This window comes from Mobula birostris, chromosome 6 (assembly GCF_030028105.1).
Source record: "Mobula birostris isolate sMobBir1 chromosome 6, sMobBir1.hap1, whole genome shotgun sequence".
In the NCBI taxonomy this organism is placed as follows: Eukaryota; Metazoa; Chordata; class Chondrichthyes; order Myliobatiformes; family Myliobatidae; genus Mobula; species Mobula birostris.
Genome location: NC_092375.1, coordinates 171,890,934 through 171,917,706, shown reverse-complemented (window position 1 = coordinate 171,917,706; position 26,773 = coordinate 171,890,934). Strand labels below are relative to the sequence as shown.

Genomic DNA, 26,773 nt, shown 5'->3' with positions numbered 1-26,773 from the left:
TTTATAGTTACTTGTAATAAATAGTATGTACAACAGAACAGTCAATAGAGCATAGAAATACAATTGTATCAGCGTGAATTAATCAGTCTGATGGCCTGGTGGAAGGAGCTGTCCCAGAGCCTGTTGGTCCTGGCTTTTATGCTGCGGTACCATTTTCCAGATAGTAGCAGTTGGAACAGTTTGTGGTTGGGGTGACTTGGGTCCCCAATGATCCTTTGGGCCCTTTTTACACACCTGTCTCTGTAAAAGATTTTTCATAAAGGTCAACAAAAGCGTTCAGGTTAAAAGCAAGAACAGCAAGAGTGGGGAAAGCCAGCCTTAGATAACTATGGAAATAAAGAAAGGTATCAAGCAAAAAGCTCATACATTGAAAGATGCCAAAAGTAGTGGGAAGATTGGGAAAACTTTAAAAAGCAATAAAGGATCACTGAACAAGCAATAAGGAAAGGGAAGGTAGATTGTGAAAGTAAACTTGCACAAAATATAAAAACACTTAGTATTTTCTTACAATTATACCAAGCAGGAAAGGGTACCTAAATGAATATAAGTCTCTTGGGAAATGAGAAGGGGAAATTAATACTAAGCAATGCAACAATGGTGAAGGCTTTGAATTACTATTTTGTGTCAGTCTTCATGGTGGAGCACACATCTTATACGCCAAAGAGAGATGTTATGGATACGATGGGAGGTGAGGACCTTGATACAACCGTTATCACTAAAGAGGTAATGCTGAACAAACTACTGGGCCTAAAGTTAAATAGGTCCCTTGGTCTCAATTGGAAGGCATTCCACGGTACTGAAAGAAATTGTGGAAGTTATTGTAGAGGCAAGTGTGATAATTTGCCCTTGGGCAAATCCCAGAGAACTGGAAGACAGCAAATGTCACATCACTCTTTAATAAAGGATATTGGCAAAAGGCAGCAACTATAGACCAGCTAACTTAATGTCTGTAGTCAGAAAAATGCCTGAAGCTATCATTAAGGAAGAAATAGTGAGACATCTATCAGGCAGACACAGCATGGATTCATGAAGAGCAAGTTCTGTTTGACCTGGATTTCATTGAGGATATAATGATACAATGGATGGAGGGAAACAGGTGGATGTTGTTTCCTTGGGCCTCAGTAAGGTGCTGCATAAAATACATATCCATAAGGATGCACGAGGTTGGTGGTAATGTATTAGCATGGATAGATACCTGTTAATCAGTTTTAAGCAAAGTTGGGATAAATGGGTGATCCTCTGGTTGGCAATTAGTGGTGAGCAGAGTGCTACAGGGGTCAGAGCTAAGCCTGCAACTGTTCGTGATATAAGTTAACAATTTGGAAGTGGAGACCGAGTGTGACGTGTCTAAGTTTGCTGACGACATTAAACTGAGGGGAAACGCAAATTGTGCAGAGGGTGCACAGAGTTTGTAGAGAGACATAGACAGGTTAAGTGAGTGAGAAAGGGTCTGGCAGATGGAGTCAATGTTGGTAAATACGAGATATCCACCGCAAAGGAAAAGTAGAAGATCAGATTATTATTTAAATAGTGAAAGACTGAAGCTCGACGTTGGGCAGAGGGAACTGGGAGTGCTTGTACATAAATTGCACGACGTCTCGTTTGCAGGTGCAATAGGCTATAAAGAAAACAAATGGATTGTTGTCCTTCATTGCTAGAGGGGTTGAATTTGAGAGCAGTTAAGTTATGCTGCAACTGTAAAGGGGCTGGTGAGGCTGCACCTGGAGCACTGTGTGGAATTCTGGTCACCAGAAAAGATATAATGGCTTCGCAGCGTGCAGAGCAGGTTCACCAGGTTAATTCCGGAGGCGAGCGGTTAGCCTTGAGGACAGATTGAGCTGCCTTGGACTGTGCTCCCTGGAATTCAGAAGAATGACAGGTGATCTTATAGAAACATAAAATTGATAAAGGAATAGATAAGACAGAGGCAGGAAAGATGCTCCATCAGCAGGTGAGACAGGAACTAGGGAACATAGGCTCAAGGTTTGGGGGAGTAAATTTAGGATGGAGATGAGGAGGAACTGCTTTTCCCAGAGTAGTGAATCTGAAATTCTCTCCCTGGGGAGGTGGCAAAGGCCACCTCATTAAATATATTTAAGGCACAGCTAGATTTTTGTATAGCTGGAGAACCAAGTATCATAGGGAAAAGGCAGGTAGGTAAGCTGAGTCCACAACTAGATCAGCCATGATCTTATTGAATGGTGGAGCAGGCTCAACTATCCAGATGGCTACTCTTGTTCTTATTTCTCATGCTCTTGTGTTTATATGGGGAACTCAAAGCTCACTAAGAAAACAAGTACTGAGGTCCTCCATAACACCTGAGCGACATTTTCAAGCTCCGCACCCAAGTGCTGGCACCACATCTGATTCAGCTCATAATATTTCAAACACTTTTTCATATTTCCTCCTGACACAGGAGGCTAGTAGGGCACTAAGCCTCTGGCAGACCCGACAGCAGTATCAGATTTATTATCACTGCCTTCTAGGACATGAAATTTATTGAACCCATGTATTCAACCCATGAATGCTTGCCTTTTTGCACTTTTTTTGTATGTTACAGTAATTTTGTGTCTGTACACTGATGTGAAACAAGTTTCATTTCATATATGTCAGTGATATTAAATGTAATTCTAATTCTGAGCATACCTATGGATCTTATTCTTCTCCCTCAATTCCCTCTTTCCATCAACTCTTCGTTTCACAAGGGCGCCGTGGTAGTGCTGCACTTAGGGCCATGCTATTACACCCTGGGCATTTCAGAGTTCGACTCTGGCACCATCTGAAAGGAGCTTGTACGTTCTCCTCATGAGCCATGAGGGTTTCCTCCCACAGTCCAAAGAAAGATGTACCAGTTTGTAAGTTAATAGGTCATTGTAAATTGTCCTATTACTGGTTGGCATCTGTCTGTCTCAAAGGACAGTGGGTGATGATGATCATCGTCATAACCTTGGGTGGAAGGTATGGAGATCCTGAGATGCCCAGTCATCAAGATCCCCCTCTCGGCCTCACCAGTGCAGTCCAAAGAAAAGTTTACGAAGCAATACATTTGAGTCCAGTTTGGCTGCAGGAGCTGCCGGAAGGATGTTCAATGTCGCCCAGCTGCCTTAGGGGCTCTGCTCCGGATTTGCTGTCTGGGTTTACTCCCGTAGCCTCGGTCTCTCCTGAGGCTGCCCATAAGGCAGTGGGGCTGTTTATCCATAGCTGGAGATCTGGTTCATGAGCACCAGGGCGCGTCCACACACTGGTGGGCCTGCATGCTACGTGTGCAGGGGGCCAGATCTCCTCCCCATCCTCTGCAATTCATCCTGAGTCCAAGAGGAATTCAGTTTCCATGTGTCGCCAGCGAGGAGGCATTACATGAGACTTGCTGCTGGAGAAGCTATGTACTGGAAGGGAGACACTTACACATTCAGCTCTCCTTTTCATGAGACTGCTAGCCAGTGGTGGGAGCTGAAAGTGAGAACGACAAGCGCTACCCACTGCACTATCACACTAGAAGAGTCACAACAACCATTTTGACGTTATTAAGCTGATGTTAGTCCTATTATTAGGCTAGTGTTAAATAGGTGGGTTGCTGGTGGTGAGGCTTGTTGGGCTACAAGGACCTGTTCCGTGCTGTTTGTCTAAATAAATAAACAAATAAATATCCTATCACCATTCACTGCAACAGAAGCAATTTACATTCGAGCATGTCTTTGGATTGTGTGGGAAACTGAAGTATCCGGATACAAACAAAAAAAACCTCAGAGGTAACTCTATCTATACAGCGCCAGGAGTCAGGATCAAACTCACGTCAGGTAACTCTATCTATACAGCGCCAGGAGTCAGGATCAAACTCACGTCACTGAAATTTCCAATATGTTCCCAGGTGACCATACCATCCAGATCTGTAACTTTTCCAGTCCCAGCTGTTACACTGCTCACCCAGACCCAACATGGTTCCACACCTCAGAAATGCAAGGTGCTGACCGCTTCGAAACAAGGATATTCCTTCTATTCTCGGCAATGCTATTCTCAACTAGCTCACATTTATTCATAGCTCAGGTACAATCACAGCAATAGAATCAATGAACCATCATTCAGTACCAGTTAGGTCAATGAAGTAACAATTCAGCTGTTTGGACAGTGATGGTGTTTCATTATAATGCACACAGGAAGCATCCGTTCTTATATTGAAAAAAAAACAAAGTTTACTACTGCCTTAGAGACTTCTGATTACTTCTTAATTTTACTGACCTGTTCAAGAGCGAAGATGTGTTGGTTGAAATAAAATTGGATTTGTTCATTGGCAATATTGATACACAGTTGCTCAAAGGAATTCTTCCTGAAGTTCTCAAATCCAAAGATGTCCAGAATCCCCACATTCATTCCACTTTCAGAATCACTAAGGGAAATTCAAGTTCAAACAATTGTTAAACAACATGTAAAAAAAAGTCCAGGGAAGATTGTTATGACCACAAAGGATTGGATCTATTGATAAGCCCCTTTGTAAACTTAACATCAGCTCCCTTTAGTATCTTATTTCAAATGAGATTTTAAAATACCCCAATTATCCCATCTCCTTGTATAATTAAAATTCAAGCCTGCTTGCATTCACAGGAATAAAATACTGGCATGTAATAAATTTCACAAAAATAGAAGTTAATTATCGAACGCGATTTCACTCTGTAATTTACATTAAAGCTCGTCAAATCTGAGTGTCAAGCAGTGACAATTTTTCTCATCTGTTCCTTTCTGTCACATAGTAACCCAGCTGGCAATTTATTAGTTCAAAAATCAAAAAATGCCATCTTAGATGATTCTGCAGTATGGGATGTAACTTAGCTGACATTAACATTTGAAACAAGAAGGATGACTGTAAAGTTTGTATAGTGTCCACACTGAACAACATTAGTATGTACAGTATTTACATTTATCTCACACTATACAATATATGATCTTGGAATAACTATTTGGTTCAGTCAGAAGATTATTAATTAATCCAGGTCAAATAAACTTACAGATTTTAATATATGTATGTTTAAATGAGACAAGGTTTGGTTGTCACTTAATACAATAAGTATTAATTATATAATTCTTTTATAAGTAAAGCTTTTCTTGTCTCAATCACAGCACCATAATGGCAAGGGGATGATTAGTGTTTCTCTCTCCCTCTTTAAAAGCAAAAGCAGTTTTCCAGAAAGTTTAGTTTTATCATAAAGACATTATCATACACTTTTCACAATTCAGCACATTTTTTAATATATGATTCTTTCACCTACCATACACTTTTGTCAGGTTGAAGAAGGGTATTAATGCGGTTTACAATCCAGCTGAAAAGCCTCCCGTACAAGGCCTTTGACATGGCATCTCTGACGTCAGATGCCTCATCCACAGTATTTGTGCGAACTATTGTTTCCCCACGTGTCACAACACAATGAGAAGTAAGTGCTTCTTGAAACTCTTCAGAACCAATACCAAGTAGAGCTGCAGCTGGAAGAAGCCCACAGTTTTGAAAGTAGTCCCTCTCAAGTGCCTATTGTAATTTTATCACATGCTGCTCAGAAGAATCAATGAGGTTGAATTTCAAAATAGGAGCTTGCCTTTTCCCACCAACCTCCCCTGACCCCACAACCCATTTCCACCAACTGCAAAGGAACTTGGCTCTGGAATATACTCGTTATGTTACTGAATGAAAATCAAAGTCACTTTATATAGTTAGAATCCCCAGAAACAAGTGTAAAATTTGTGCAAAATCCTTCCAGAATGGTTTCACAAACTGACTTACATGAATGAAATCAAATTTTTAAAGGGACATTAGTCTGTGCAGGGAGATTGGCATAAACTCCATTACTGTTGCTGTCAAGAGTTCTGAGATTATAAATGGCTCACTTCTGAATTCCCTCCACCCTTACTAAGTCAAATTAGCATTTGATGTTCATCATGGGTTATGGTTTATTACTTGGATAAACAAGTGGAAGAAGATGAAACCCATTGAAATTAGTATTATCAACACTCGCATTCTTAAAATATCAGATACAGTGGAGTCCTTACAGAAAGCTGGACTTAACCCACCCTGAAGGCAAGAATCAGTATCCTGAATACATCCGGTTCCTCAGAGATTCTTTACCAAGCATAATGGTGCTGATCTCCTGTGTGACCTGCTGCTTAGTGTGACTAAATGGCCGTGCTTTGACAGCAGCTGTCAAAGTCACAAATATCTTTTATAGTTTTCGCTTTAGTTCTTTCCAGAGATGTAAAACTGTTTGATCTCCCCAAGCTAAATACATAAAACCCTTAGATCATGAAAGCAGCCACTTGCATTTCTAAAAAACGATGCTTTGCTCTTTGCTTTGTCTTGCAGCTGAAAAGTCTGGAGTTACCCAGAATAAGATGAGGAAAAATATCTTCCCTCATATGATTGTGAGTGTCTTGTGATCTCCACTCTAGGGGGCTGTGGGATGCTGAATATATTGATATTTTGGGGTACTAATGCTAAGCGGGGTACATAATAATTTAGAGAATGCTTTCACAGTTACATAGTCTGTTCCTGCTCTCATTTCCTATGATATTCAGTGCAGTTCAATAGTGACCTCTGGGGGAAGAACTTACTGTTTTCTAATGGCTCGCCGTCAGGAATTTCACTTTTATCCATCTGATGTTTTGAGGCTCTGGATGCAAATTCAATGTTTCCAGTGTTTAGGATTGCAGCAAGCACTCTGTACACAGAATGAACCTCCTGAAAAGAGAGAGAGTTCAGTTATGCAAAGTGCAATGATTTAAAAGCTTCCTGTTCAATACATACACTGCCTTCTGATGAAAGGCCAATCACTACCGACTCAGATGAATGATATGAGAGAGCTTTTTACTGTTGCAAGTTAATGAGCTTTCCTCCTGGCATATTCCCTGAACTTTGGATACCGTTATTGATAGTGTGCAAGAATTACAAGTGGCGTTCTTTTCAAACTCCTATAATTCATAGTCATAGAAAAATACAAATAATAGGAGTCTGAGCTCCCCATGTTCTCAAACATACACTTTTTATTTCATGAATGGGATTAAAATGCTTTAGGTTAAGCAATACCTATATTATAGAAATATTTTTAACTGGAGGTTGTGTTATCCACCTCCTTTTCAAAAAGCATTGTCGTGCTGTCAGTAACACTACTCCATTGAAGGTGCAAAATACCTATTTAAAATGTAACATGGTACACTAGTAACACACAAAATGCTGGAGGAACTTAGCAGGTCAGGCAGCATCAATAGAACTGAACAAACAGTCCGATGTTTCGAGGTGAGACCCTTCTTCAGGGCTGGAAAGGAAGGGAGAAGATGCCAGAATAAAAAGGTGGGGGGAGAAGAAGGAGGACAGCCACAAGGTGATAGGTGAAGCCAGGTGAATAGGAAAGGTAAAGGGCTGGAGCGGAAGGAATCTGATAGGAGATGAGAGTGGACCAGAGGAGAAAGGGAGGAGGAAGGAGGTGATAGGCAGGTGAGAAGAGGTAAGAGGCCAATGTAGGGAACAGGAGAAGAAGGGAGGGGGAGGGAGTTTTTGTTGGTCAGTAGAAATCGATATTCATCCCATCAGGTTGGAGGCTACTCAGATGGAATATAAGGTGTTGCTCTGAATGCTGAGGGTGACATCATTTTGGCACAATATGCAACCAAGGGCTGACATGTCGGAACAGGAATGGGAATCGGAATTAAAATGTTAGGCCATCGGGAAGTTCCACTTTTGGCGAATGAAGCAGAGGTGCTCAACGATGCGGTCCCCTAATTTACGATGGGTCTATTCAATGTAGAGAAGGCCACATCGGGAGGACTGGACACAATAGAAGACCCCAGCAGATTCGCAGGTGAAGAGTTGCCTCCTGTTTGTGACCCTGAATGGAGATGAGGGAGGAGGTGAATGGGCAAGGTGTAGCACTTAGACCACTTGAGAGATAAATGCCAGTAGGAAGATTAGTGGGGGAGGGAGGAATGGACAAGGGAATCATGGAGAGAGCGATCCCTGTGGAAAGTGGATGTTGGGGGGAGGTAAAGATATGTTTGGTGGTAGGATCTCTTTGGAGACAGTGGAAGTTGTGGAGGATGATGTGCTGGATGTAAGGGTCATAGGGTGGTAGGTAAAATCAAGAGGAACTCTATCACTGTTGAGGCAGCGGGAAGATGCGGTGAGCACAGATGTTTGGGAAAGGGAGGAGATGTGGGTGAGGGCAGCAAAGGTGGAGGAAGGGAAATCCGTTCTTTGCAGAGGAAGACACCTCTGATGTCCTGGAAAGAAAAGCCACATCCTGGGAACAGGTGGAATGGCGTCGAAGGAACTGAGAAAAGTGAATAACATTTTTACGGGTGGGAAGATTAGTAGTTAACTATTACACCAATATCCAAAAGACTTGGACTATATGATATGGAAGCCTGCTCAGATCTCCATGAAATCTGGGAAATTAAGTTGTTGCAAAACTCTGAAATAAAAAGGCAATAAGAATATATCCAGATGGTTCCAAAATTCTATTTGGTCCACTTATATCAGGGAAGGAATTCCTACAGAACTGGATCTACTGTTCAGATTCCAGGGCATTGTAGCAGTCTCTTTAATCCACTAAGAAATGGACTATCAAGCCATCCAGTTTAAGAATAATGAGATACAAATATTCAATGCAAGCCTTTCCATCAATACTCATAGTCATGAATGAAAGCAAAATAACCACCAAATAAATTACAAAAATTACAGATATTCTCTTCGCTTTAGGAGGGAGAGAAGCAGGGAAGGAAGGAAGGAAGGAAGGAAAATCTGATAGCACAGGGGTCAAAGCTGTTCCTAAAACGTAGTTTGTGTCTTCTAGCTCCTGTACCTCCTCCCTGATGGAGAGCATGTCCTCGATGATGGAAGTCCTTAATGATGGATGCCATTTTTTTTGAGCCATCACCTTTTGAAGATGTCCTCAATGCTGGAGAAATTAGCACCCATGAAGGAGTTGGCTGAGATGCAACCCTCTGCAGCTAGGTCTGATCCTGTGTAGTGGCCCCTCCATGTTAGGCAGCAATGTAACCAATTAGAATGCTCTCCATGGTACATCTGTGGTGACACTCCAAATCTCCTCAAACTCCTAATGAAATACAGCCGCTGGCGTGTCTCCTTCGTAATTGCATCAATATGTTGGGTCCAGAACAGATCTGCAGAGGTGTTGACAACCAGGAACTTGAAACTGCTCACTCTTTCCACTGCCGATCCCTCAATAAGTACCGGGTATGTTCCCTCAACTTCTCTCTCCTCAAGTCCAGAATCAATTCCTTGGTCTTAATGAGACTGACTGCATAGTTGTTGTTGCAACACCACTCAACCAGCTGATTTGCAAAGTTGGTTTATTTTTCTACAAACACTGCCTGTTTTGCTGAGTATTTGTAACATTTTCTGTATTATTATCAACATATCACTGGAATTAAACATTGTTGAAACAACTTTTACATACATTCATCATTTCAAACAGAACCATCTGGATGCAATTTGATTAATTTGCTTCTTGGAAACTTCCTGGTCTCCACAGAAATAACTCATTATTTAACAGTTATATTAGCACCCACTCAATGTTTGAAGATGACCTTTCACAGAGATCGATTCTAAATTCACAATAAATCAGCAAGTCTAAAATTTCCCATTAAAATACAATTAGAGATGTCTTAGCTTAGAGCAGGGATTCCCATACTGTTTTGGGTTACAGCTCCCCCAGTTCCCAGACCACATCCCCTCCCTTTCCGGCCATTACATTAACACCATAAAGAATTTTGGCATACAATTGACAGTGAAAGAAAATCGGAACTGCAAATTCAATGCAGTGACAAATAATTGCAAAAATGTTGTTGTGGCAATATTGAACTCAGCATCAGTAAGACAAAAATTTGATTGTGGACATAGAGCATAGAAATCTACAGCACGTTACAGGCCTTTCAGCCCACAATGTTGTGCCAACCATGTAACTTACTCTCGAAACTGCCTAGAATTTCCCTACCGCATAACCCTCTATTTTCCTAAGCTCCATGTACCTATCTTAGAGTCCCTATTGTATCCGCCTCTGCCACTGTTACTGGCAGTGTATTCCATGCATCCACCACTCTCTGTGTAAAAAAGCTTACCTCTGACATTCTCTTTGTCCCTATTTCCAAGTACCTGAAAACTATCCCCCCTCGTGTTAGCCATTTCAGCACTGGGAAAAAGCCTCTGGTTATCCACACAATCAATGCCTTTCATCATCTTATACACCTCTATCAGGTCACTTCTCAACCTCTGTCACTCCAAGAAGAAAAGGTCAATCACTCTCCCTGTTCTCATAAGGCATGCTCTCCAATCCAGGCAACATCCTTGTAAATCTCCTCTGCACTCTCTCAATGGTATCCACATACTTCCGGCAGTGAGGTGATCAGAACTTCAGGAAGGTGATGTCGAGGCAGCACAGACTAGTCCCCATCAAGGGATCAGAAGTGGAGAGAGTGAGCAGTTTCAAGTTCCTGGGTGTCAACATCTCTGAGGATTTACCCTGGGCCCAACATACAATTACAAAGGCGGCATGAAAGTAACAATATTTCATCAGGAATTTAAGGAGAGTTGGTATGACACCAGTCTCTCACAAGTTTCCACAAATGCACCGTGGAGATCATTCTAATGGGCTGCATCACCATCTGGTATGGAGAGGTGGCTACATAGGATCTGAAAAAGCTGCAGAAAGTTGCAAACTCAGCCAGCTCCACCATGGGAACTAGTCTTCCCAGCATAGAGGACACCTTCAAAAGGCGATGCCTCAAAAAGGTGGCATCCATCATTAAGGGCTCCCATCACCCAGGACATCACCTTTCTCATTGCCACCATCACGAGGAGGAACATGAAGACACCACTGAATGTTTTAGAAACAACTTCTTTCCCTCCACCAACAGATTTCTGAATCGCCAGTGAACCAATATACCCTACCTAAATTTTTCTGCTCTCTTCTTACACTAATTAATTTTTAAAATATATTTCTTATTGTATTTTATAGTTTTTATTATACAATAAATTTCACGACATATACCAATGACATTAACCCTGATTCTGAAATTATTCAAATCAACATATTCAAAGCCACAAATAAAATTAATTCTTTGATTAATTACAGCAAAAACAAATTTTCTCAACAATTTTGGAGTGTACATTCATAGTCCATCAATTCCCTGCTTCATTGCTTTTTCAGCTTTCGATGAGATGGATGGATTTGTTGCAGTGATCTCAGCTTCACAACATCAGGCTGAAAGTCAATCAGGAGTCTCAGATCTCCACATTCAGTAATTTGCAGTCTGTTTCATTGCTTTGAAAGAAGTTGGGTGACAGAACTGAAACTGTGCTCCAGTAAATATGATGTTGAAAAGGTAATAAAGAACATCTTGATCTTTTTCCACAGTGCTGGATAGCGTTCAGAGATTTCTTTATGCAACCAAGTCTTGATATGATTTTTTGAACCTCGGCTTCAGTTCAAAGTCATTTTGCAGCGAGATCATTTCTTCCTCTGTCCTTCCTGTTAATTCCTCATTACAAGTGTTCAGGAATGGAGTTACAGTATTACCCAATCTGGAATCTGAATCGAGTGAAGATCCTGAAATATCTCTGCCAAGTTTATACTTGGCACACCCAGATGAGCACAGTGTATTTAAAGATCATTTGATTTTCTTTCTTTCTCTTCCAACTCAGGGAGGCTCAGAAATTGGAAAAGGTCATGACAGCCAGTGTTGCACTTAAATAGGATTAACCTGAACAGAAATGTGGAGATGTCTGATTTGACTTTGATAAGATTCACATCAATTCCTTGCAGTCGAAGATTGATTTTATTAAACTTTGCAACTAATTCTGACAAATAAGCAATGTCATGCCTAATATTCTTGTGTTAATTACTGAATGAAGCATTCAAGTCTTCAAAGAATTTTATCACAGTTTGAAAAAGCACATAAAAGTGTCTCAGGCAGTTTCCTTTTGAGAGCCATCTGACTTCTATGTGCAACAGTAAGCGTTTAAAGTGTTCATCACTTTCAATACATAGCTCTCAAAATAGTCCAGAATTGAGAGCATGGGACTTGATTTTAACCACTGTGATAACAGTATTTAATGATTTGTGCAGCTGATCACTTAGGTTTTTGCAACAAGATGTTATCTATGAATTGCACAGTAAATGGCAAAAATGTTAGGTACAGCTTTTTTCAAGGAAGTGCTAAAACCACAGTGGCATCCTGTCATTTAGGGTGCCCCATCTGTGGCACAAGCAAGAAAGATGGTGAGCAGAATTTTCTCTTTGAAAAATTTCTCAACAACCTGAAATATTGACTCCCCTTTCATTTCTAGTCCCTTGCAAATAACAACTCTTGAATCATGTTTTCGTCTTCTACATATTACTTCTTGGGCGCCACTGATATAGGTAATTCTTGCGAGGAACTCTGATGGGTACCATCAAATATTCTCATTTCAACCTGCTACAGCTGAGAACCACAACTGCATCTAAGGTCTAGACAGTTAGTAATGATATTTTGATGTGATTAAACAATCTATCTCCACTCAAAATCAACAGAAATAGATTGGATTCTGGCCGGTGCCCTGCCCCTTTAAGATAGCGGAGGAAAAGAGGTCGTTGTGCTGTGCTAAAGGTGCATTTAAGAAAAAGAGGCTTTTGACTTCCAATATGGACTATCTTGCTGGCAAATACACAGACTCTGGTAAACAAATTTGAAGATCTCAGAGCTTGGGTACTGTATCAGAGGGACATTAGGACCACTTGCGTCTTCTGTTTCACTGAATTTTGTTTAACCCCTTCCATTCTGGATGCAGCAATTCAGATTGATGGGCTCATAATACATCGCCAACATAGGATTGTTAAGTTTTTTTTAAAGTCAAGAGTGGTGAGGATGCTTCAATATCAACTCCTCGTGGAGTACAAATGTGGCGGCGCTGCCCCAGTCCTGTTCACCAGATCTGGAACACCTCACAATCAAGTGCCATCCATTTTACCTGCCACGGGAAATTTCAGCAATGATTTTGGTGGTACATCCCACCACAGGCCAATACCAAGCAGGCTGTAGATGAACTGAGTGATATGATCAACAGGCATGAAACAGCACGCCCTGATGCTTTTCATCAAGAGTGCTTACCATACTATCCCATGCTCACTCTTTGGAAAGTCTGATCACCTGGCTGTACGCCTCTTCCCTGAGTATAGGCAGAGACTGAAGCACCAGTAGTGAGGACTGGTATGGACAAGGAAGGAGCACCACAGGAGCGCATACAGGACTGCATTGAATCAGTGGACTGGACTGTATTCAGGGATTCATTTTCAAATCTGAATGAGTACGCCACAGCAGTCACCAACTTCACTAAAACCCTTGTGGATGACTGCGTGCCTACAAAAACCTGCTGTACGTACCCAGATCAAAAGCCATGGATGAACCAGGAGGTTCGTAGTCTGCTGAGGGCAAGATCTGTGGCATTCAGTCTGGCGACCGAGTCTGTATAAGATAACCAGATATGACTTGTGGAAGTCTATTACAAGAGCTAAGGAACAATTCCGAGCGAGGTTGGAGGCAACATTGGATGCACATCAACTCTGGCAGGACTTGCAGGCCATTATTTCCAACTAAGTGAAACCCATCATGAATGGCAGCGATGCTTCACTTCCAGATGAGCTCAATGCCTCTTATTGTCACTTTGAAAGGGAAAGTAAAACCAGTGACCCTGTGATCCCCATCTTGGCGGCCAACGTCAGGCTGTCTTTCAGGAGGGTGAACCCTCGCAAGGTGGCAAACCCCGATGGAGTACCTGGTAAGGCTCTGAAAACCTGTGCCAACCAACTAGCAGGGGTGTTCAAAGACATTTTCAATCTCTCCATGTTACAGTTGGATGCTCCCACCTGCTTCAAAAGGACAACAATTCCAGTAGCCAAGGAGAGCTGGTTGAGCTGCCTTAATGACTATCATCCAATAGCACTCACATCTACAGTGATGAAATGCTTTGAGAGGTTGGTCATGGCTAGAATCTCCTCCTGCCTCAGCAAGAACCTGAACCCACTGCAATTTGTTTATTGCCACAATAGGTCTATGGTGGATGCAATCTCAATGGATCTCCACGAGGCCTTGCATCACCCAGACAGTACAGTACCTATGTCAGGATGCTGTTTGTTAACTACAGCTCAGCGTATAACAGTATTATTCCTACAGTCCTGATCAAAAAACTACAGAACTCAGCTCTGTACCTCCCTCTGTAACTAGATCCTTTAACTAGAAGAGCACAATCTGTGCGGAATGGAAATAACATCTCCTCATTGCTGACAATCAACACTGGTGCACCTCAGCAATATGTGCTTATCCCACTGCTCTACTCTCTCTACATCCATGGCTGTGTGACTAGGCACAGCTCAAATACATAGAACATAGAATAGTACAGAACAGTACAGGCCCTCCGGCCCACAATGTTGTGCTGACCCTTAAACCCTGTCTCCCATATAACCCCCCACCTTAAACTCCTCCATATACCTGTCTAGTAGTCTCTTAAATTTCACTAGTCCACCTATAAATTTGCTGATGATACAACAATTGTTGGCAGAATCTCAAATGGTCAGGTGAGGACGTACAGGAGTGAGACATACAACTAGCTGAGCGGTGTCACAGCAATGACTTTGCACTCAACATCAGTAAGTCCAAAAAACTGACTCTGGGCTTCAGGAACTGTAAGATGAGGGAAAACACAGTGCTCCTCATGGAGAGAGAGCAATTTCAAGTTCCTGGGTGTTAATACATCTGAGGACCTCTCCTGGTCCAACATACTGATGCAGCTATAAAAAAGGCAAGACAGAGGCTATATTTCATTAGGAGTTTGAGGAGATTTGGTACGTTACCTAGAACACTCGCAAATTTCCGAAGATATACTGTGGAGAACATTCTGACTGACTGCATCATGGTCTGGTATGGTGAGGGGAAGACTGCTGCACAGGGTCAAAGTCAGCTGCAGAGAATTGCCCAACATGGGCACTAGCCTCCACAGTATCCAAGACATCTTCAAGGAGCGGTGCCTCAAAGCCGGCATCTATTACTGTATTAAGGACCCCCACCACCCAGGACATGCCCTCTTCTCATTGGGGTGTTCCAGATTTAGCAATGAGCAATGAAATCTGGAATGGAACATGCACACCACAGTGTTTTCACAAAGTGACTGAAAATAAGCCAAGATCTTGTTTGCTTGAGCAAAGTGCAGTCTCTTCAAATGTTCAAGGAGTCTGGATGATTCCATTGCCTGATTTGGGGAAAAAAAAACTTTTGTCACACTTCAGGCACATTGGCTGTTGTTGGCTTGGTGCAGGTATAAATCCATAGTTCAGCTACTCTACACTACTGTCTACACATATATTTCGTTTGGTCTACTTCTGCCATTTATGTTATGGGTTAATGACCACAGTCAATCACTTATTGTTTAAATCCAACCTCAAGTGCTGCGATCAATAAAGGGGAAAGTTATGACATCATGGATTTCTATCTGAAGATACAGAAAGTTGGCAGCAGTTTCTCAGCTGGGCCATGAGCTGGAGAAATGAGGTCAAGGCCATTCAAAAGGACAGATTCTGAACTTTACCCTATTGAACGCCATACTCTAACCAACAGGAATTGTAATGAGTGTATGGTAATCATACTACCTACCCCTGTACTACAGCAGGGAACAGCAATAATGCGCAGGCTGGGCCCAGAAATAACACAATTTCTTCAGACCAGATTTCTTATAATATGTCAAATACAGAAGTGTCACATTGCTTTTCAACAACATTTTAAGCAAAGTCAAAGAGAATGATGGGTTAGCAAGAGATGAGGTGATTATGTGATCATTGTAATCAATTATGAGGTGCTGAGGACCAAACGCTTATATTATGTAGTTCATTTCTTAAATTAAGCCTGCAATCCCTCAGCTGCACCCCTTGTTACCAAGCGCTCCCCCACCACCCCCTTTATTTTTTATCGCCCCCTTAGAAATTCCCACTGCCTCTAGAGGTCGATATTGCCGACTTAGGGAACCACTGGTTTAGAGCTAGATATGTACTCATAATTGCTGAGGTAAATGTAGCCATTGTTTCAGGTGGAATTGCAGCTCAGATACCAATTGTTCCAATTTTCAATGCATTATTAACAGATCAAAAACAAAGTCATGTCAATGGGGACAAATCAGGTTAAAGTTTCAGGATAATAACCTCCAATGGATCGGAGATATTAACATAGCTTTGCTCTATAGTCTTCTTTTAGTTCCCCTAAGTGAGCTCTTTTTATCACCAATGGAAAACGCTTTTGAATACCGATATCCATTTCTCAGTTAAAATAGGAGTGTGGGAGGCTAGAAAAGGAAATGTGCCCATTAGCCAAATCAGGAGCACAGGAATGTACATTTACTGGTGTTTGCAGGGGAAAAATAGCACTTCCTTATTGTTAATGGGGTAAATATCTGAACTTCACTTTTATGGTCAAATAACTTCTCAGGAGACCCGGAACTGTGCAGAGGAGTTCAAATTTGCTGACTTTTGGAGAGGTACAGTCAATAGTTATGATTACTTGTGACATGGACCATTCCAACTTTCTGCTACCTGATCCAATTTAGCTTTTAATGTAGGCCTGTTACTCAAATCCCAAGGCTTCTGGTGGACAAACTGTAGTCCTATCGCTGTTAACGTAATTATCATAGAAAATATGTAAGGCACACCTTTGGAAATATGTTGAGCCCAAAGCACCATGACTTAGATTAGGAGACTGGACAAAGATGGAATACAGTATTGGGAAGTGTATGGTCATGCACTTTGGTGGAAGGAATAGAAGTGTAGGATTATTTTCTAACCGGGAGGAAAACTCAAAAATCTGAGGTGCAAAGGAACTTGGGTGACCTCGTGCAGGATTCCCTAAAGGTTAACTGGCAGATTGCAGCATCAGTATTCGTCCTGAGAGGACTAGAATATAAAAGCAAGGATGTAATGCTGAAGCTTTATCAGGCACGTGGAGAAGATGTTTCCTATAGTGGGGGAGTCTAGGACCGGATGGCACAACCTCAGAATAGAGGGACGTCCATTCAGAACAGAGATTGGGAGGAATTTCTTTAGCCAGACGGTGGTGAATCTGTGGGATTTGTTGCCACAGGCAGCTATGGAGGCCAGGTCACTGAATTTTTTTAAGGCAGAGGTTGACAAGATAATTGAAAGTTTATGGGGAGAAGGCAGGAGAGAATGGGGTAGAGAGGGAACTGGATCAGCCATGACCAAATGGAAGAGCAGACTCTGTTCCAATGTTTAATGGTCTTATGCTATAAGTTGCATTTTGAGACCTTCATTGAAAGGTTAATACTGTACTTCCTGAAAGGTTTGGGAAAGCAGGCATATACTTATACTGTTTTCCCCTAAAGATACTCATTACTTAAATATGTTTTGCAGTTTCCTTTCCAGACCAACAGAATATGTGTTTTCAAAACATATATAATTTTGTTCATGAAACAGTGCTTTAATACGTTACATAGAACAGTACTGCACTGGACAGGCTATTCAGCCCATGATATCGTGCCAACCGTGATGTCAATTTACACTAGATGTTCTCCTCCTGTGTATCATCCATATCCTTCCATTCCCTTCTTATTCATGCATCTATCTTAAACTTACCAAACTGCCTGATTCTACTGCTACCCCTGCTCCAGGCAACTGGCGCTCTCTACTTGAAAAAAACTTGTCCTTCATGTCACCTTTAAACTTCCCACCCTAACCTTAAAAGCACGTCCTCTGGTATTTGATATTTCTACTCTGGGGAAATGATTCTGATGGTCTTGTCTCTCATAAGTTTACAAACCTCTATTCTGCCTTCCTTCAGCTTCTGATGTTCCAGGGGGAAAAACACAAATTTGTCTGACTTTTCATGATCATCCAAACTCTCTAATCCAGATCGCATCCCGACAAACCTTCTTGGCAGTTTCCACAATCTTCCTATAATGGAGCGAGCAGACTGCATGCATTATTAGACATAGATAGATAGATAGGCATACTTTATTGATCCCGAGGGAAATTGGGTTTCATTACAGTTGCACCAACCAAGAATAGAGTATAAATATAGCAAAATAAAACCATAAATAATTAAATAATAATATGTAAATTATGCCGGATGGAAATAAGTCCAGGACCAGTCTATTGGCTCAGGGTGTCTGACCCTCCAAGGGAGGAGTTGTAAAGTTTGATGGCCACAGGCAGGAATGACTTCCTATGATGCTCAGTGTTGCATCTCGGTGGAATGAGTCTCCGGCTGAAAGTACTCCTGTGCCCAACCAGTACATTATGTAGTGGATGGGAGACATTGCCCAAGATGGCATGCAACTTGGACAGCATCCTCTTTTCAGACAATACCATCAGAGAGCCCAGTTCCATCCCCACAACATCACTGGCCTTACGAATGAGTTTGTTGATTCTGTTGGCGTCTGCTGCCCTCAGCCAGCAGCCCCAGCACACAACAGCAAACATGATAGCACTGGCCACCACAGACTCGTAGAACATCCTCGGCATTGTCCGGCAGATGTGAAAGGACCTCAGTCTCCTCAGGAAATAGAGACGGCTCTGACCCTTCTTGTAGACAGCCTCAGTGTTCTTTGACCAGTCCAGTTTATTGTCAATTTGTATCCCCAGTGCAGTCTGACTAAAGCTTTGTATAGCTGCAGCATGACTGCCTTAATTTAATACTCAACATCCTTACTAATTTAAGCAAGCATGCTATGTGCCTTCTTTCACAACTTATCCATTTACGTAGTCACTTTCAGTAAACTATGGACCTGGATTCTAAGATATCTCTGTACATCATTTCAGGGGTTATTCAGAGGTCTACCATTACTGTATACTTTCCCCTTTCATCTGACCTCCCAAAGTGTATTCAACTCCATCCGCCACTTCCCTGCCCATGTCAAAGTTCAAAGTAAATTAAATATCAGAGTACATATATAGTAGGTCAACATATACTACCCTGAGATTCATTTTCTTGCAGTCATTCACAGAATAAAAATATACAATAGAATCAATGAAAAGCTGTCTGTAACTGATCTATATTCTGCTGTATTCTTTGATAGTCCTTTACACTGTCCTTAAATCCACAAATCTTGGTATCGTTCACAAACTTGTTAATCCACCTATCTATAATTTCATCTACTTCATTGACATATATCACAGAAGTTCCTGCATTGATCCATGTAGAGCACCACTGGCTGCAGACCTCCAACTAGAATAACTTCCTTCTACCCCTGTTTTCTAAGGGCAAGCCAGTTCTGAATCCAAACTTGTAAATCACCCTGGATCCTACACATCGTTATCTTGTCAATCAACCAACCATGAGGGACTCTATCAAATGCATTACTAATGTAGATAACATTCACTGCCAAATCCTCATATTCTCTTCAAGAGCTTCCCTACCTTGAGGTGAGGCTCACTGGTCTATTATTGCCTGGATTACCCTTATTTCCTTTTTTAAGCACATTTGCTACTCTCCAGCCTTCTGGGACCTTACCTGTTGCTTGTTAAGACACAGCAAACTTTGTCAACACCCCAGCAAACTCCTTACTTCTTTTAATATTCTTGAATCTATGCCATCAAACCCTGAGGACTTATCCATCTTAATGCTTTTCAGCATTACCTCCTCTTTACTCTCAAAATGACCCAGCACAATTGCATGCTCCACCCTCCCTTTTCTAATCTCCAATTCCTCCTCCTTGTAAATACTGACATAAAGTACTAATTTAATACCTCAGCCACTTGTTCGGACTCCAAGCACAAATTCCCTCCTTTATCCTTGGATGTACCTAGATTTTCCCTAGTTACCCTCTTTTCTCCTTGATCAAGGCGTCGTCAAGGAATGTCAGAAAGTGCTCAAACGGACTATCTGGCATCCCTAATAGTCTGTTTGAACACTTTCTCGCGATCTTTATATTCTCCAAAAGCCCAGTCGATTTTAGCTTTCTAGATCTTACCTATGCATCCTTCTCCTTCCTGACCAAATTTAGGACTTCTCAGGTCATCCAAGGTTCCCTTACCACCGTTGTCCTTGCTCCTCACTGGAATATGCTGATCCTGAACTCTTATCAGCTGGCCTTTAAACAGCTTCCTCAGGTTAGACAAGGACTTGCCTCACAGCAGCTGCTCAATGCTCCTGAGTTCTCGCATTACCCTGTTATAATTTGCCTCCAAGCTTCTAACCTTACCACCCTCCACCACCAACCTGGCTTCACAGATCACCTTCTAGCTTGCCCTTCTTCTCCTTCCCCCACCTTCTTACTCTGGCATCTTCCCCCTTCCTTTCCTGCCCTGCTGCTCTGATTCCCACCTGCCCTGACACTCTAGGTTAAGCATTCTCAAGTAGCACTTGCAAACCTCCAGCGAGGATACTGGTTCCCCTCCAGTTCAGATAACAACTGCCTTGCTTGTATAGGCCCTACGTGCTCCGTAAGTGAGCCCAGTGATCTATAAATCTGAAGTCCTCCTTCCTGCCCTAACTCCTTAGCCATGTACTAAGCTGCACTATATATCGATTTGTCACTTCACTAGCACTTGATAAGGGCAGTAATCCTGAGACTGCAGCCCTGGAAATCCTGCTCCCTAAAATTGCTTTGCATATCTGATGCCTGCTCCTGCCTATGTAATTCCCTGGAGTGGCAGGAGCAGGGATAATATCACCCACAGGTCATAACAAACATCTTAAAATGCAGTAATTTAATTGTGGACTTTTTCAATGAATCAATTGTCATTGAATACTCTATCATTAAACCAAACAAGTTTTATACCTGTTATTTCTATTATTGAAAATCAGGTGAAGAAGAGAATTCATTTATATTTCATCTCTTCACTCTCTCTTGTTCTATTGTATTAAAGCTGTACACAAGTAGAGAATAAGGAACAATTATCAAGTTCCTTGCCCCAGGAGGTAATACTATTTACTTCAGTCGTATTTGGGGTTTAATTTAAATAACTATTTCCGCCAGTTATGGGTTCACTTACCTCATCAGTAAATCCAATGATTCTGAAACAATGCTGAATTGCTTCAAAACGTTCCCTGTACAAGCTGTTGGTTAAAATATCGTGCATGTTCTTGCTTGTGTCATTGTCAATATACCTAATTAATCAAAGAGGAGTCACAGAATATCACAAAGTTAACTTTGCAATCCAAAATTCAAGTATTACAGATGAGTAATCCATGGCTATTTAAAGGCACATGCCATATTTTTATTTCTGGAAGAAGCTGAATTGACACTAATGTGGCAGGAAGGCAGCTGTATAATCAGTGCAGAATTACCACAGATTTATAAGAGAATATCATGAATTACCACTCCACAGGGAAATAAATTAATAAAGATTTGCATTTCGAAATGAAGTAGTTTAACAACTGTTATCTTAAAGTTGACATCTACGGAAAAAAGTAAACAGTCGACATTTAGGGCTGTCCAGTTAAGCACATTTACTCTTCAGCTTTTTCTCTCCAATACTGCCAAAGGGCTCCGACCCAGAACATCGACTGTACTCTTTTCCACTGATGCTGCCTGGCCTGCTGAGTTCCTCCAGTATTTTGTGTGTTGTTCAGATTTCCAGCATCTTCAGATATTCTCTTGCTTGTGATTTGAATAAAGGTTTTATATTGACTACCAGAGGTCTGGAAATCAATGAGAAATAGGAATAGAGCAGCAAGGTTACAGAAAGATAGGAACTGGTGTGCAAGACCAGCACAATAAATTGTGACAGGCAGCAGTGTGAAGAATGGAATCAGCAAAGGGATATATGATGTAATTGTTTATCCATTTTAGCAGACACTTTTGGTGTTTCTAAGTAGCAGTCATATAGAGCTTTTCAAGGAGGGTACAAGGCAAGTTGATGAGACACTGGACAACGTCTATATGGACTTCAGCAAGGCCTTTGACAAAGACCCATGCAGGAAACTGGTCCAGAAGATTCAGTTACTTGGGATTCAGGATGAAGTACGAAATTGGATTCAATATTGGCTTAGTGGGAAAAACCAGGGAGTGGTAGTAGATGGTTGCCTCTCCGACTGGTGACCTGTAATTAGTGGTGTGCTGCAGGGATCAGTGCTGGGTCCGATGTTATTTGTCATCTGTATTAATGACCTGAATGATAATGTAGTAAACTGAATCAGCAAAGAAGCAGATGACAGCAAGATTGGGGGCCGAGTAGTCAGCAAGGAAGTCTATCAAAGCTTACAACATCTTGAAAGAAGGCAAAGAAGGCAAGATACTGGATCTATTTCATTTAGGAATTTGAGACTTTATTATAAAAGTACATTTATGCCAACATGTTCAACCCTCAGAGTCATTTTCTTGTGGGCATTCACAGTAAATACAAGAAACGTAATAGAATCAATGAAAGACTGCACCCAACAGGATGGACAAACTATCAATGTGCAAAAGACAATTGTGCAAATACAAAATGAAAAAAAAAATTAAATAAGCAATAAATACCGAGAATATAAGATAAAGAGTCCTTGAAAGTGAATCCATTGGTCATGGGAACAGTACAGCAATGGGGCAAGTGAAGTTGAGTGAAGTTATCCCCTGTGGATCAAGAGCCTGCTGGATGAGGGGTCATAACTGTTCCTGAAAATGGCAGTGTGAGTCCTGAGGCTCCTGTACCTTCTTCCTGATAGCAGCAGCGAGAAAAGAGCACGACCTGGGTGGTGGGGTCCCTGATGATGGATGCTGTGACAGCCCTCTGTGTAAATATGCTCAATGGTGGGGAGGGATTTATCCATGATAGACTAGACCATATCCAGTACTTTTTGTAGAATTTTCCATTCAAGGACATTGGTGTTTCTATTCAAGGCTATGATGCAACCAGCCAATCACAGTCATTGGGGGCTGTGGGGGTTTGTGAAGGTGCTTCCACGTTTTGACAGTCAAAGTGAGCATAACAGACATTGAGCTTTTGGATTGGGACTACAGAGCGTCGTGGGAGCTGAATTCTGAAGGAAGGCAGTTTTTAAAAAAACTTCTTCGAGTGCAAGAAGGGCGAGACTGCGCAGGCGCGTGACGTCAACAGGACTGCGCGGAGAGTTTAAAAAGGAGACCACCCTATACAGCGGGCAGCAGAGTGAGTGGGAGCAGAATGCAGGGCTTTGGCTTCAATGGTAAACGGGAAGAGGCGAGAGCGAAGCACCAACTCTTTTTTTTTCTCCCCCCCACCCCCTTTCACAAATCGGCCTGGACAGACAGGAACAGCAGGGCTCCCACAGCTAACTGTACGAGCTAACGGTTTAAAAAGCTCGTCTGTTTGGCGAGGTAAGTGGGTGAGTAGACTTATTTTTCCTGTTTTATTCCTGTAGAATTAGATAGTATGCCTGCACGGTTAGTGCTTTGTTCAGGGTGTCAGATGTGGGAATCCTGGGAGACCTCCAGCCTCCCTGATGGCCACATCTGTGCCAGGTGCACCGAGATGCAGCTCCTCAGAGACAGTGTTAGGGATCTGGAGCTGCAGCTTGATGACCTACTGCTTATTAGAGAAAGTGAAGAGGTGATAGACAGGAGCTACAGGGAGGTAGTCATCCCTAGGCTACAGGGATCAGAAAACTGGGTCACTGTCAAGAGAGGGAAGGGAAATGCCCGGATAGTGGAGAGCACATCTGTGGCTGTCCCCCTCAGCAACAAATATCTTGTTCTGGATGCTGTTGAGGGGGATGACCTGACAGGGGACACCCACGGTGACCGGGTCTCTGGCACTGAGCCTGGCGCTGTTGTACAGGAGAGAAGGAGGGAGAAGAGAAATGCGGTAGTCATAGGGGATTCCATAGTCAGGGAAACGGACAGGAGATTCTGTGAGCCTGATAGAGATACCCGCATGGTGTGTTGCCTCCCAGGTGCCAGGCTACGGGATGTCTCAGATCGGGTCCTGAATATTCTAAAGGGGGAGAGTGAGCAGCCAGTTGTCTTGGTACATGTTGGTACCAATGACATAGACAGGACAAAGGAGGAGGTCCTGAAGAGAGATTTCCAGCAGTTAGGAAGGAAGCTGAGAAGCAGGACCTCCAGGGTAGTAATCTCGGGATTGCTACCTGTGCCACGTGCTAGCGAGGGCAAGAATAGTAGGATCAGGCAGATGAAGGCGTGGCTGAGAGACTGGTGTAGGGGGCAGGGCTTCAGATTCTTGGATAATTGGGATCTCTTCTGGGAGAAGTATGACCAGTTCAAAAAGGACAGGTTATACCTGAACCTGAAGGGGACCAATATCCTGGCAGGAAAGTTTAATAGAGCTGTTAGGGAGGGCTTAAACTAATTCGGCAGGGGGATGGGAACCGGAATAACAGAGCGGAGGAAGCGGAAAACAGAAATAAATCTAAGATAGTGAGCAGTAAAGATGTCAGGAAAGACAGGCAGGTGATGGGGCAAATTTGTAGCCATTGGGATGAGTTGCAGTGCAATAAAGTTGCAGTGAAATCAAAGCGAAAAGTACCAAATACTGGTCTTAAGGTGTTATATTTAAATGCACGCAGCATTAGGAATAAGGTGGTTGATCTTGTCGTACAGCTACAGATTGGCAGGTATGATATTGTGGCCATCACTGAGACCTGGCTAAAGGATGCACGTCTCTGGGAGCTGAATGTTCAAGGATACACAGTGTATCGGAAGGATAGGAAGGTAGGCAGAGGGGGAGGCGTGACTTTATTGGTAAGAAATGATATTAAATCATTAGAAAGAGGTGATATAGGATTGGAAGGTGCAGAATCTTTATGGGTTGAGCTAAGAAATAGCAGGGGTAAAAGGACCCTGATGGCAGTTATTTATAGGCCTCCAAACAGCTGCAGGGATGTGGACTACAAATTACAACAGGAAATAGAAAAGGCTTGTCAGAAGGGCAGTGTTATGATAATTGTGGGGGATTTTAACATGTGAGTAGATTGGGAAAATCAGGTCGGCACTGGATCTCAAGAGAGAGAATTTGTAGAATGTCTGCGGGATAGCTTTTTAGAACAGCTTGTTGTTAAGCCAACTAGGGGATCAGCTGTACTGGATTGGGTATTGTGTAATGAACCAGAGGTGATTAGAGAGACTGAGGTGAAGGAACCCTTAGGAGGCAGTGATCATAACATGACTGAGTTCACTCTGAAATTAGAAAAAGAGAAGCCAAAATCTGATGTGTCGGTTTTTCAGTGGAGTAAAGGAAATTACAGTGGCATGAGAGAGGAACTGGCCAAAGTTGACTGGAAAGGGACACTGGCAGGAAAGGCAGCAGAGCAGCAGTGGCTGGAGTTTATGCGAGAAATGAGGAAGGTGCAAGACAGGTATATTCCAAAAAAGAAGAAATTTTCGAGTGGAAGAAGGCTGCAACCGTGATTGACAGGAGAAGTCAAAGCCAAAGTTAAAGCAAAGGAGAGGGCATACAAGGAAGCAAAAATTAGTGGGAAGACAGAGGATTGGGAAGTTTTTAAAACCTTACAAAAGGAAACCAAGAAGGTCATTAAGAGGGAAAAGATTAACTATGAAAGGAAGCTAGCAAATAATATCAAAGAAGATACCAAAAGCTTTTTCAAGTATATAAAGAGTAAAAGACAGGTGAGAGTAGATATAGGTCCGATAGAAAATGATGCTGGAGAAATTGTAATGGGAGGTAAGGAAAAGGCAGAGGAACTGAACGAGTATTTTGCATCAGTCTTCACTGAGGAAGACATCAGCAGTATACCGGACACTCAAGGGTGGCAGGGAAGAGAAGTGTGCACAGTCACAATTACGACAGAGAAAGTACTCAGGAAGCTGAATAGTCTAAAGATAGATAAATCTCCTGGACCAGATGGAATGCACCCTCGTGTTCTGAAGGTAGTAGCTGTGGAGATTGCGGAGGCATTAGCGATGATCTTTCAAAAGTCGATAGATTCTGGCATGGTTCCGGAAAACTGGAAGATTGCAAATGTCACTCCGCTATTTAAGAAGGGGGCAAGGAATCAACAAGGAAATTATAGAGTTGTTAGCTTGACATCGGTGGTTGGGAAGTTGTTGGAGTCGATTATCAAGGATGAGGTTACAGAGCACCTGGAGGCATATGACAAGATAGGCAGAACTCAGCATGGATTCCTTAAAGGAAAATCCTGCCTGACAAACCTATTACAATTTTTTGAGGAAATTACAAGTAGGCTAGACAAGGGAGATGCAGTGGATGTTGTATATTTGGATTTTCAGAAGGCCTTTGACAAGGTGCCACACATGAGGCTACTTAACAAGATAAGAGCCCATGGAATTACGGGAAAATTACATACGTGGATAGACAGTTGGCTGATTGGCAGGAAACAGAGAGTGGGAATAAAGGGATCCTATTCTGGTTGGCTGCCGGTTACCAGTGGTGTTCCACAGGGGCCCGTGTTGGGGCCGCTTCTTTCTACATTGTACATCAACGATTTGGATTATGGAATAGATGGCTTTATGGCTAAGTTTGCTGACGATACGAAGATAGGTGGAGGGGCCAGTAGTGCTGAGGAAAGGGAGAGTCTGCAGAGAGACTTGGATAGATTGGAAGAATGGGCAGAGAAGTGGAAATGAAGTACAATGTTGGAAAGTGTATGGTTATGCACTTTGGCAGAAAAAATAAATGGGCAGACGATTATTTAAATGGGGAAAGAATTCAAAGTTCTGAGATGCAATGGGACTTGGGAGTCCTCGTACAGGATACCCTTAAAGTTAACCTCCAGGTTGAGTCAGTAGTGAAGAAGGCGAATGCAATGTTGGCATTCATTTCTAGAGGAATAGAGTATAGGAGCAGGG

At 42.2% G+C, this 26,773-nt stretch overlaps 1 protein-coding gene across 12 annotated transcripts in view; it reads right to left on the bottom strand.

Moving 5' to 3' along the window:
* The window catches only part of myo3b (myosin IIIB), a 484,195-nt gene that overhangs the window by 281,368 nt on the left and 176,054 nt on the right, over positions 1-26,773 (bottom strand). For all 12 annotated transcript variants that reach the window (XR_011886449.1, XM_072261905.1, XM_072261912.1 and 9 more), the window contains 4 exons: positions 21,021-21,135; positions 6,592-6,718; positions 5,262-5,472; positions 4,237-4,384 (listed from right to left, as the gene is read on the bottom strand). Coding sequence is in view for 11 of the 12 variants with exons in the window: in XM_072261905.1 (XP_072118006.1) it covers positions 4,237-4,384; positions 5,262-5,472; positions 6,592-6,718; positions 21,021-21,135 (601 nt within the window). In the remaining variant the exon portion in view is untranslated. The remainder of the gene's footprint in view (positions 1-4,236; positions 4,385-5,261; positions 5,473-6,591; positions 6,719-21,020; positions 21,136-26,773) is intronic.